General features: G+C 43.2%; 1 protein-coding gene across 4 annotated transcripts in view; it reads left to right on the plus strand.

Moving 5' to 3' along the window:
• LOC110522208 (protein FAM184A) overlaps nucleotides 1–11,327 on the plus strand; it is a 161,026-nt gene extending 149,699 nt beyond the window's left edge. Inside the window, exons 15-19 of one of the 4 annotated variants that reach the window (XM_021600411.3) lie at nucleotides 2,721–2,867; nucleotides 5,728–5,845; nucleotides 6,277–6,381; nucleotides 7,218–7,429; nucleotides 10,829–11,327. In XM_021600411.3, coding sequence (XP_021456086.2) covers nucleotides 2,721–2,867; nucleotides 5,728–5,845; nucleotides 6,277–6,381; nucleotides 7,218–7,429; nucleotides 10,829–10,910 — 664 coding nt within the window. In that variant the 3' untranslated portion in view covers nucleotides 10,911–11,327. Of the gene's footprint in view, nucleotides 1–2,720; nucleotides 2,868–5,727; nucleotides 5,852–6,276; nucleotides 6,382–7,217; nucleotides 7,430–10,828 lie in introns of all 4 variants that reach the window. The other 3 variants (XM_021600410.3, XM_021600413.3, XM_021600412.3) reach the window with 3 other exon arrangements.
• The last annotated feature ends 1,183 nt before the right edge of the window (nucleotides 11,328–12,510 follow it).

Here is a 12,510-nt window from a genome sequence, read left to right on the forward strand (position 1 = left end):
AGTGCAGTGATGTGTCCAATAAGGAGCATTGGTGGCAAATATGATGGCCGAATGGTATAGAACATCTAGCCGCTCGAGAGTATCCTTACCTGCCGATCTATAAATTATGTCTCCGTAATCTAGCATGGGTAGGATGGTCATCTGAATCAGGGTTAGTGTGGCAAAGGTGGTGAAAGAGGAGCTATTACGAAAGAGGAAACCAAGTCTAATTTTAAATTTAGCCTGCAGCTTTGATATGTGCTGAGAGAAGGACAGTGTACAGTCTAGCCATACTCCCAAGTACTTGTATGAGGTGACTACCTCAAGCTCTAAACCCTCAGAGGTAGTAATCACACCCGTGGGAAGAGGGGCATTCTTCTTACCAAACCACCTTACCTTTCTTTGGAGGTGTTCAGAACAAGGTTAAGGGTAGAGAAAGCTTGTTGGACACTACGAAAGCTTTGTTGTAGAGTGTTTAACACAAAATCAGGGGAGGGGCCAGCTGAGTATAAGACTGTATAATTTGCATATGAATGGATGAGAGAGCTTCCTACTGCCTGAGCTATGTTGTTAATGTAAATTGAGAAGAATGTGGGGCCTAGGATCGAGCCTTGGGGTACTCCCTTGGTGACAAGCAGTGGCTGAGACAGCAGATGTTCTGACTTTATACACTGCACTTTTTGAGAGAGGTAGTTAGCAAACCAGGCCAAAGGCCCCTTAGAGACAGAGACACCAATACTCCTTAGCCGACCCACAAGAATGGACTGGTCTACTGTATTACATTTTTTTTATCCAAGTCAATAAAAATTGCAGCACAACGTTGCTTAGAATCAAGGGCAATGGTGACATCATTGAGGACCTTTAGGGTTGCAGTGACGCATCCATAACCTGAGCGGAAACCAGATTACATACCCGAGAGAATACTATAGACCTCAAGGAAGCCAGTCAGTTGATTTTTGACAAGTTTTTCCAACACTTTTGATAAACAAGGCAAAATAGAAATAGGCCTATAGCGGTTAGGATCAGCTTGATCGCCCCCTTTAAATAAAAGATGAAACATGGCTGCCTTCCAAGCCATGGGAACCTCCCCAGAGAGGAGAGACAGGTTAAAAAGGTCAGAGATGGGCTTGGCGATGATAGGGGCAGCAACCTTAAAGAAGAAAGGGTCTAAACCATCTGACTAGTCACATTAGAAGGGTTGGGAGATGAGGAAATGTTGGACGGGAAAGGATGCATGGTTGAGTCAAATAGGAGTCCTGACTTAATGAAGTGGTGATTAAAGAGCTCAGCCATGTGCTTCTCATCAGTAACAACCACATCATCAACATTAAGGGACATGGGCAGCTGTGAAGAGGAGGGTTTATTCTCCAGGTCTTTAACCGTTTCCCTAACTTCAGAGAGAGAACTTTTCCTTAAAATAACTAACTTTGGCCTTCCGGATAGCCTGAGTCCACTTATTTCTAATTGGCCTGAACGAGAGCCAGTCAGCCTGAGTATGCGTGTGCTGAGCCTTTTCTTGAGGTGGAGTAACTCTGCAAGATCATGGTCGAACCAGGAACTAAACCTGTTTTTAATTACATTTTTCTTCATGGTGGCGTGTTTGTTAACAATACCACTAAAAATATCAAAAAAGAAGGTCCAAGTGTCTTTGACAGAGGGGATCAAGTTGATTCTATCCCAATTTACAGAGGCCAGTTCATGAAAGAAGGCTTGCTCATTCAAGTTTTTTTGTCAAGCGTCTATGACAAATCAGGACAGGTCGTTTCACTGAGCAGCCATTACGAACACAGGCTGTAAAACAGTGATCACTAAGGTCATTACAGAAAACACCAGACTGATACCTATCAGGATTATTTGTGAGGATAACCTCAAGGAGAGTAGCCTTTTCTGGGTGTTTGAGAAAGTATTAGGGAGTCCCATTGGGAAATGGGGATACCTAGTCAGTTGTACAACTGAATGCATTCAACTGAAATGTGTCTTCCGCATTTAACACAACCCCTCTGAATCCGAGGGCTAGTGTTCCAGTGCGCATGTGTGTGCAAAAGCGCACGTCTGTTTGTGCGTGCATGCATGTGTGACATCAACGACACACATCACTAGCAGGATTCCAAGCTCCTCGTGGAGTACGTTTCACTTCCAATTATGTAACACGCGGGCGAATCCTCGTTTCTGAGATAAAAATAACATAATAAATAAATACATTGGAAATGATGTGTCCCTCAGGGTGTTACTCAGGGAGAGGCAAACATATTCCTCTGTACTCCTCATGGTCTCTCTCTCCGACTGCAGTACCTCAGAGTGAGCAGCCCTGCCATAAAGCCCACTGAGAGGAGACAGTCACCGCTAGCTACCATGCAGGGAATTTCAATGAGCTGGTGAAATGTCCTGGAAAAGTCCTGTCCATCTGTCCCGATTTCAAAATAAATCAATAAGTAAATAGAGAGGAGTGTTTTTTTTCACTTATGGCGAAACAGTGATACCTCTCCTCCAGAGCCCTCTGCTATGAATTATGTATGTCCTTCTAGGAAAGGAAAGGATGAGTGTGTCAGGAAATGAAAGAAAGTCAAAGATGAATGCAATTTGACTGGCGGCAGCAGGATCAAAAGGAATGTGTCTGTGGTAATTGTGCCTCGTTAGGATACTGTAACACCTCTAGACCAGAGACTCAGCGCCTCAGAGCTGGAGAGGCGTATAAAGACGTGATCTGAATGGGCTTTAATGGTCTGGTCTCTTCTCATCAGGGCTCATGAACAGGACCTGTGTAAGAAACACGAGCGGGAGATGGCTGAGATGAACGCCATGCACAACAGAGAGACTCAGAACATGCTGTGTGACTTCAACAAGGCCCAGGAGCTACTCAAAGACAAGATTTCTGCTCTGCAAGTCCTGTACGTACAGTACATCCAGTATGTAGTTGCTTTAGCTGTGTGTGTGTGTGTGTGTGTGTGTGTGTGTGTGTGTGTGTGTGTGTGTGTGTGTGTGTGTGTGTGTGTGTGTGTGTGTGTGTGTGTGTGTGTGTGTGTGTGTGTGTGTGTGTGTGTGTGTGTGTGTGTGTGTGTGCGTGCGTGCGTACATTCCTGTGTGATTATATAAAGCCCTGGCAGATGATGACAGACCACAGTACCTGGCCGAGCAACAGAGGGTGAAAAGGTGAGTGCCCCAGACAGATACAGGGATGAATGGAAGGAGGAAGGAAGGATGAGAGGGAGGGAGGGATGGATTCAAGAGGGGGGAGAAGGGGGCTACACATGACCTCCTGAGGTGAATATGGCCCATTGGGAAGGTCCTTCTCTCTCTCCTTACCCTCCCAGTAGTACAGATGCAGCTCCCTATGAGAGATCTGGCAGACTTGTTTTATTTCCCTCGTGTGCTGTATGGAGGTGACTGTGTCCTCAATATCCCATCACACACACACACACACACACACACACACACACACACACACACACACACACACACACACACACACACACACTGTCCATGTAGCAGTGTCCTACTGGGGATAAACCTCCAGCTGGGTGTGCAGCTGCCCCATAGCTTTCAAGACACCACAATGCACACACAGTACACACCAGCAAATACAAGCATAGACATAGAAAAATCCCCTGCAAACTGCTGTGAATAGATCAATGGAGATGTATTGATTATGGAAATGAAATAGGGAGCTTAGGAAGGCACTCATAAATGATCCGTACGTCTCCATAGAAACTATTTTTGAAATATGAGAGAGGAACAGAGGAGAAACAGATGTAAGGGCCCTAGGACTGTGGATTTTGCTGTCAGGAGTGACCTAATTTGGTTTCACTTGAATGAGAGCACAATCTAGACACACAGCCAGCTACTGCAGAGAGAGCCTCTGTTTAAAATAGTTCATCTGTGATGTTCCCCACTAAATATTCTCATGGCTCAATCACTCCTTTCACAACATCAAAATGAAATGCTAGTGAAGCATACATCATTATTTGTGCACATGTTCCTCCATGAATGTGACCGACAAACAGAATCCATTACGATATTGTAAAAATAGGTCACACATAGATCTAAAACCAACCTGCTGGTTGGAGACCCTGTCATTATCAATTTGCTGACTAGTTGACATTTCCAGGGCCTTCCCTTGAGGTGGCCGATTTACTGCCTGCTAATTAAGCACAGGACAAATCTATTTTAACGACAACCCCTGTCCCCTCCCCAATTAATCACCATGGCAGCTTCGTTCCCCCAAAGCCAGTCCCTGGCCACCGCTAAATTATTACGCCATTTAAGCTTTATGAATATTTTATCTCATTACATCTCCTATTGGTTAAGCCCCTGGGAACCAACATGAGTTTGTTGTCTGATTGGTTGTTGTCACATCTGTTTTGAGTGATCTCGCTGGAGAGTTGAATGGAGTGTGATATATTTATAGAAAGCAAGCCAGCACCAGCTTCCCAGGCTGCACTGCAGCAACATGTTTATTTCACACGGGTGTGCTTGGAATATGTGTAGGGATACAGACAGTGGTGGAAAAAGTGCCTAATTGTCATACTTGAGTAAAAGTATAGATACCTTAATAGAACATGACTCAAGTGAAAGTCACCCTGTGAAATACTACTTCAGTAAAATTCTAAAAGTATTTGGTTTTAAATATACTTAAAGTATCAAAAGTAAATGTATTATTGAAAGGAAAAGTATAAATCATTTCAAATTCCTTATATCAAGCAAACCAGACGGCACCATTTTTTATTTACGGAGAGCCAGGGGCACACTCCAACACTCAGACATAATTTACAAATGAAGCATTTGTGTTTAGTGAGTCCGCCAGATCAGAGGCAGTAGAGGTGACCAGGGACGTTGTCTTGATAAATGCGTGAATTGGACCATTTTCCTGTCCTGCTAGCCATTCAAAATGTAACAACTACTTTTGGGTGTCAGGGGAAATGTATGGAGTAAAAAATACGTTTCTTTAGGAATGTAGTGAAGTAAAAGTAAAAATGGTCAAAAATATAAATAGTAAAGTAAAGTACAGATACCCCCAAAAAACGACTTAAGTAGTACTTTAAAGTATTTTTTACTTAAATACTTTACACCACTGGATGCAGATGAGTCTATAGTGAAATGTGACACTGAAGTAATGTGTAGTAGAGCAAGAAATTAACAGATCGCCGATGCATAGCAGCGCAGCAGAAGCAATTATCCTGATATCCAATAGGCTCTCCCTCTAATTCAAGCTCTTGCCTGTCCCTGTCTCGCGTCGGCGTTTTGATGGCGAGTTTGGTATCACTTGTCATTCCACATCTGTAAGTGCTGAGGGCGACGAGCCAAACTGGACATGATGGATGCTTGTTTACAGTACGAGGAATATCTTGGCATATTAAAGTCATCAATCTCAAGTTAGAGGCAGCAAAAAAACTGTGGAGAGGCAGATGGCTTTGAACACTGTTAAGAACTCTTCTAAAAAAAAAATTAAAAAGCGCTTGTTATTTGTTGACACGTTAAAGTGGAAATCCAGGAAAAACATGTACTGCCACTTTTTGATCATAGTAATACACCAGCACTAATAGGCTTTCTGATTATGAGATTAAACCTAGGAGAGTTAAAAGCTACTGCTTTACTATTGAACTGTAGGTAAGGGAAGGGAAGCTTTCAAAACATGGTCCCTCAGTGTCTGCATGTATTAATGCTCATATCCCCAAGCTGATCTTTTATTATCACGTCACACAAACAAACTGTGAGACATCTGAGCCCTAATGGGCCCCTCCTCTCCCCCAGGCTGGAGGGCACGGAGGATAAGTTCCGGAACAGGGAGAGCCGGCCTGAGGACCTGCAGGTGATCGCTGAGCTAAAGGACATGGTGACTGAGAGGGAGTCCCTCGTCAAGAAGCTGGTGGTAAGTGTATGTACACAGTACAAGATGGCCTACAGGATGTCCTTTTGTGGTTTTACCCAACAATCCTAGACATGGAGCCTGCATGCCTGTCTACCTCCAGACAATACTAGCCAGACTATGGAGTGCTGTAGCTCTGCATGACCTAAGAGTTCTCATACAGCAGCAGTAGACTCAGAGAGCTATGTTACAGCCCTCGAGTCCCAGCGATGCATTCAGACAGGTTATCCAGCATACTGTATTGGTGACAAAGTGTCTGTGGCACTAGAGAGAGTGGATAGAAAGCCCTCTGACTTTAGCCAGTGCTATCACCCGGTACTGCTAAGCCCCATTGTAGACCGAGTATGTGAGGTGTGTCGTAAAACATCAGTGAGATGCTCCATCACGAACCCAGAGCGCCGTGACCTAACTGGCTTCTCTCTGTGGACGTGCAGGACGACAAAAAGTTCTACCAGCTGGAGTTGGTGAACAGAGAGACCAACTTCAACAAAGTGTTCAACACCAGTCCCAACGTGGGAGTAATAAATCCCCTCATCAAGGTGAGCTGACCGCTTGCACACCACACAGACAGACACAAGGCTAACACACCTCTGGACTAACACTGACCATCAGTTGATTAGAGCCATATGGCTCATCTGAGCCAGTCTTTGACACTTTGTGAAGCCCCAAAGCTACCGGTGACAATTTGAAACCATTAGGGAACCATCCCGATCATTACAGGCCTAAACCAGTTGCCTGTACGCCGTTGTAGAGAATGATTGAAGTGGAGATTTTCCACGTATATTTAGCCTTGATTTCCATTGGAACCATTCCATCCTTTAGTGGAGAGAAGTTGTGTCCCATTCCAATGTAAACACAGCAATCCCCTGTCTCCCAGTTGAATGGATCACTCTGCATGGTCAATATGTAACTGTTGACTCCATTTCAAGTTCTATAACTTCCAATATTATGTGTGTTTGTACATTTTTGTGTGTGTGTGTGTGTGTGTGTGTGTGTGTGTGTGTGTGTGTGTGTGTTAGTCAGTGTGTATGTGTGTTATCTCCCTGTTCAGACATCCAGTTCTCCTTTGCTTTCCAAGCCATTCTTTGTTAGTGTGAACTTTCTGTAGCCTCTTCCTTTGATGCATCCCTTTTTTGCCCATCTTAGTTTACAGAAAGCTGAGAGCGACTGTTGCTTCACTAGCTGAGTGGTGCGAGCTTGACCATCAGAAAGCATCCATCCACATAAATCCTCCAAGAGAATGAGAAATATCTAAATATATATATATATATATATATATATATATATATATATATACACACAGCAGTCTTTTTTTCCCATTGGACTAGCTTTCCCTATTTTTCCCATTTGTTTGTGTTTTTGTCCTACTGTGTAGCAACAGAGAAAGAATGACAAATCAGCAAACCGATTCAGCAGCTCTCCAAACCTCAGGGCTCTGGAGGCGACAGGAACAGGGATGGGGAGCGGGCAACCCCAGCCCAACCGCCTAGAGCCTATCCCCAACTCCCCCATTCACCACCTTGAGCTCAACACTAGCAAACCTCTGCCCCCACCGACCCCTCCGACAGAGCCCAAGAAATTCATGAGGTGAGCGCCGCCCCTCCCTCACCGCTGACGCCTCCGTCCGCACCATGGGCAGGCCCAGGGGTCAAGCACACTGACACACAGACAGACAGAGGCTTGCCCTGACCTTCGGCCCATACAGCTGCAGATAGGCAGCTTTCATACAAACCTCTCCAGAGTCAGCTGTCATATCCCTTTATGTTGGGCTTCAGTCTTTAAAAGAAACTTCTCAATGTGACCCTCACTGGCGAATGTTGATGTTCTTCCCCCCTCTCTGTCAGACCTCGCTCTGATAAACAAAAGAGCGTTAAATTAGGAATGACAAAAAAAACATTTAAGCACTCCAGTCTGGAACTTTAATTACCTTGAATAATATATTAAGTTGCGTGCTGCCTGTTGCCAGCAGGCTGAGGGTTCATCCCAGGATTCCCTCTTGATTGCTATTCTATTTGAAGGACATGATGGTTTTTGTCTTTGCCTGCAGTTTTTGCGAGGCTTTGATTGCATCCCCTGAGAATTAGCTTTCGGAGAGAGGCAGAGCTCCCACAATCTCCTCTCCCCCCCCCCCATACACTTCTATGTCAATTCATCTTTACTTTATACCGCGAAGTCAGTGACTTCACAAGAGGGTTTCTTTTCAAACACACAACAAAAGATATTCCAGCTGAACTTACACACACTGCTGGAGATGTATCAACACTTTACTATACTATTATAAAGTATAGTAAATACATAAGCTTTGAAAATGGCATTGGAATGCAAAAAGGAGCATGTGTACCACTACCCCTCCCCCACCCCCACCGTCACTCTTAACATGCTAACTGAAGTGTGCACGCTAGGAGTTGTCTCTTTGTGTCTCTGCGTTGTGTTAATTGTTCAGTTTGTCCTGGAAGTTATAGGCCTACAACTCATTGGTGATGTTGGTATTGTTCTGTTAAACCCCCTCATCCTCACCGGCCTCCAGGCTTGTCGCACTTACTGCACTTTGTTGTCCACCTTGATGTGAAATTGTTTTGATTTTACATGAGGAAAATATCGGTGGTGGTATTTTCTTGCGTGTGTGTGGATGTGTGAACGTCTAACTGAAGCCTCCAATAACAACAACACTCTCCTTCTCATCAATGAACACCTCTCTCTCTTGTGCCTTGGCATTGCTTTGCTCGCTGTTGTGCTTCCAGCTATAATTCTGTTCATGTGTATTAAGCACACATGTTAATGTGGTACTCTCTTGTGCATGTGTTGTACTAGCTTGTGCTGCCTGCACTCATCCGGTGCTTAGGTTTCTGACAATTGCTGCACTTGTTATCTATCTGTACCCGTGTGCACTGTGCCTCTGAGCTTTGGGCGTTTCTGTTGCCTTTGCTGCATGCTGCTATGTAAATAAGTTGCAGATGAGTCGGCGTGGCGGATTTGCGCGGGGCTGCCCTCCATTGTCATGGGACTCTCCCATCACTGCATCACACACATGGCCTGTCTGTCTCAGCCCCTGGCAAGGTGTCCCTGTTTACACTTAGCAACAGATGCACCTCCACATACCACATACCTGCTGAAGCACATACCACTCGTATTAACCAAACTGCAGGGGCAAATGATGACACAATGGTGCCATGTATTACATATTTGCTTTCAGATTATTCAAAGGCTGCCCCAATCTCGTTGCGTGCAGTGCTCCTGAAGTGCTGCCCTATTTCGATTCACGAGGTCTATACCAGAACACACACGCTTCAGTTCTCAGAGAAGATACCTAGATCAATAGAACTTCTTAATTCAGCTCACCAGCAAATGTGTAGTACAATACATGTACATAAATACTTGAGTTTTCCCGATGAAAAACACTAGCATGCGTGCTTATGCCATTTCTCTGCTTCTAGCTTTTGATGTTGTTGAAGTCAGCCCTGTCCGTCTCAGCCCAGGTGTTCTCTGGATCCGAAATTGGTGATGAACAGACCAATTGAGCATTCAATTGGGTTTGCTGCAATGGAGGCTACTGAGACTGAGGAGAGAATGATCACAGAGGAGATATTTTAGGATAGTTCTCAGAGACAAACAGTTCAAGGCCCCGCACAGAATGAAGAAGCCACCTGTCTTTTATTTAAAAACTTCAGCTCAGTTAGGGCAGTGCAGTTGGTGCAGTGCAGAATGAGTGCAGGCTGTGTTTATTCATTTGTATCTAGTCATGATAATAATAATAAAACCTTTAAGTTCAGAGGATGTTATTTCACATAACAACTGGGGAAATAACCATAGTAGGAAATTAAAACTCAAAAGATCTGAAGTTACACAGTTCTTTATCAGATTCCCAGACTGCAATTTCCTTGCCTTTGTGTTTGTCAAATATCAACTGCAATATAAAGTTGGGTCATAAATCACTGAGATATTTTCATCTTGAACTCGTTGTACACTCTAGTTGTTGAGAGAAGAGCGCTTCACATTATTACGGTTTGTTCTGTACTGACATTTCAATGAGACTTCTCCTCCCACTCATTCTCTCCTCCTTTTTGGCTCTCCAGACAGTCGGATGTCAATCCCTTCATAGATAGGAGACATCTGGTGCCCATCAACGGGCTACGACCCCTGAACAATTGAGGCTGAGGGAGGGCCCTAGACACCAGGCAGCCAGACAGACAGCCAGAGATATATCTAGCTCTATAGGCAAAGAGCAAAGGTTATTTTATGTGGAATAAAGCTGCAATGTTCGAATACAGTGATGTTTGTTGGCCATTATTGTGAATTTGTCAATGCCAAGCCAGCAAACCCAGTGAAATGCATTAGGTTGAATATGCCATATCTTAGGTAGACTTAGAACAAACAACAATAGGCAAGGTTATGGTCTTTCAATACATTTTCCCTCTCAGAAGTTTTCCTTGGTTACAATTGCATTGGCTTTTCAGAAACTACAGACAAGTAGTATGAACGTAGTATATAGGATTTTTAATAGATGCATTCACATATTTGTATAACCAAGACAGCGTGGTCCCCCGAGGACCTGAGTCAAAGATTAACAACCGCATGGTCTTGTAATTTCATCTCACAAAATCTCATGTCTGGACGATCATGTAAAACAGAAAAGTTAGAGTTAGTAGAGCCGCGGGCTCTTAGAAATGAGCACACTTAACAGGGTTAAAGGCAGATTAGCGCAATGGAAATGTTATCGTTTTCTAGGAAACATTCACACTTAAGAGCAGATCATCAAATCTATACTGCCGCAGCAAAATCCCATTATCCTCTGAACTGGATGAATGACTATACCGACGACACTAAGGAACATTCACAAACACATCACATAGGCATAAAACCCAGAGATTTAAATCAAATCAAATGACTCAACACCAAGGTGTAATAACGATTCCTTAGTCAATAATGTCCTGTGTTGTGTAACTGTGCTGCTGTTGTGGTGTGCCCCCCCCCCCCCCCCCTGTGTAGCCCTCCTGAGACAGAAGAGTCACCCGTAGGATCCCCCGACCCCCAGCGCCAGGAGTGGTTCGCCCAGTACTTCACTTTCTGACTTTTGCAACTCGAGAGCATGTCAACCATAGGAAACGAAAAATACAACAACCAAAAAAAAGAACATTATTTAATGATCTCCCACTCCATTTCATTCTGTTGATTACTTCCCTGTGAACGGGTTCCTTGTTTGTACAGTGCCGATGAGTATGTTTGACGTTTTCTTTTCTGCAGTTTCTAAAGAGTGATGCATATGCTGCTACAGTAAATTGTCCTCTCTCTGTACCTTATTTTAGAATGGCACCATAGCGAGAGTTTGTTACAGACGCATAACCAATTTTGGTAGAATTAAACTGTTTGTATGGTTGTCTCAACACAGATATAATGATGTCTCACCAATTTTAAAAATAAATTGCATATTTTATATTTATATTATACTATGTATGCTTAACTAATAAATAATTATTGTGACATTTAATCATGATATGTGTGCTGTCTTTTTTGGGGGGGCCTTTCAATTTATGGAGGATTTGTACCATAAAGTACTGTGCCATAGAATCCCAACTTCTGCAGAAAATATTTCAATGTTCAATGTGTTTGAATGAACTCCATTATGTTTTGAAATTGCGTTTTACACTGTTTTAGGTCAAAGTATGTACAGGTATTTACTGTGTCTGTGTTTAGAGGTCTGGTTCAGGTGAATTTCTCTGGTCCTGTTGTGGCATGTGATAGCCTTGCAGCTACACATTTATTTTGGATAGACATAGACGCTAACAAATCAGAAAATATAAGGGGTTCCTGCCATAAAAGCAATTTCAGATTATTTTGACCCACATAAAAAAGCACATGTTTTCTACTGAATTATTGTGGATTTAAATGCAGCATTTAATTCATAGTGAGTATTTTAAGACAGTGCCATGATGTTTCTTTCGTGTTATAGTTTTGAACACCCCTGTGGGAGTACTGAATGTGTGAATCCAGAGGAAAGTTCCAAAGTTCTTAAAGGTCATGGGCTAGAAGGGATCCAGCTTTTGTCAAGTTAATGTCAGATTTGACTTTTCATAGCAGGTTCAAAGACCTTACGCAGCAGGTTAGGATAATTAATGTAGCTTGTTTGGAGAATTAGGTTAAGGTTAGGAAAACAGTTTGGGGTTAGCTTAAATACTGTATATATTGTCAAACTTTTGAGGGTAAAACTGACCGGTAGTGCACGGAAGGGCAGCAGTACCGGGGGAATCCGAGACAGTATTCTAAAACTTTTGACCGGTAGTGTGTTATATATATATATATATATATATATATATATAAATTGGGGTGGCAGGTATCCTAGTGGTTAGAGCGTTGGGACATTAACCGAAGGGTTGCTGGATCGAATCCCTAAGGTAAAAGGTAAAAATCTGCCGTTCTCAATGAGGCAGTTAACCCACGGTTCCTAGGCCGTCATTGTAAATAAGAGTCAGTTATTGTAAATAACTGACTTGCCTAGTTGAATGAAATACATTTCAATTAACAGGTGTTCCTTCTTAAAAGTTCATTTGTGGAATTTCTTTCCCCCTTAATAATGCACCTGAGCCAATCAGTTGTGTTGTGACAAGGTAGATAGCCAGATTTGATAAAATATTGTCCGTATTATGGCAAGAACAGCTCAAATAAGCAAAGAG

The sequence above is a fragment of the Oncorhynchus mykiss genome, chromosome 4, assembly GCF_057628025.1.
Source record: "Oncorhynchus mykiss isolate SJ-2025 chromosome 4, ASM5762802v1, whole genome shotgun sequence".
NCBI lineage: Eukaryota > Metazoa > Chordata > Actinopteri > Salmoniformes > Salmonidae > Oncorhynchus > Oncorhynchus mykiss.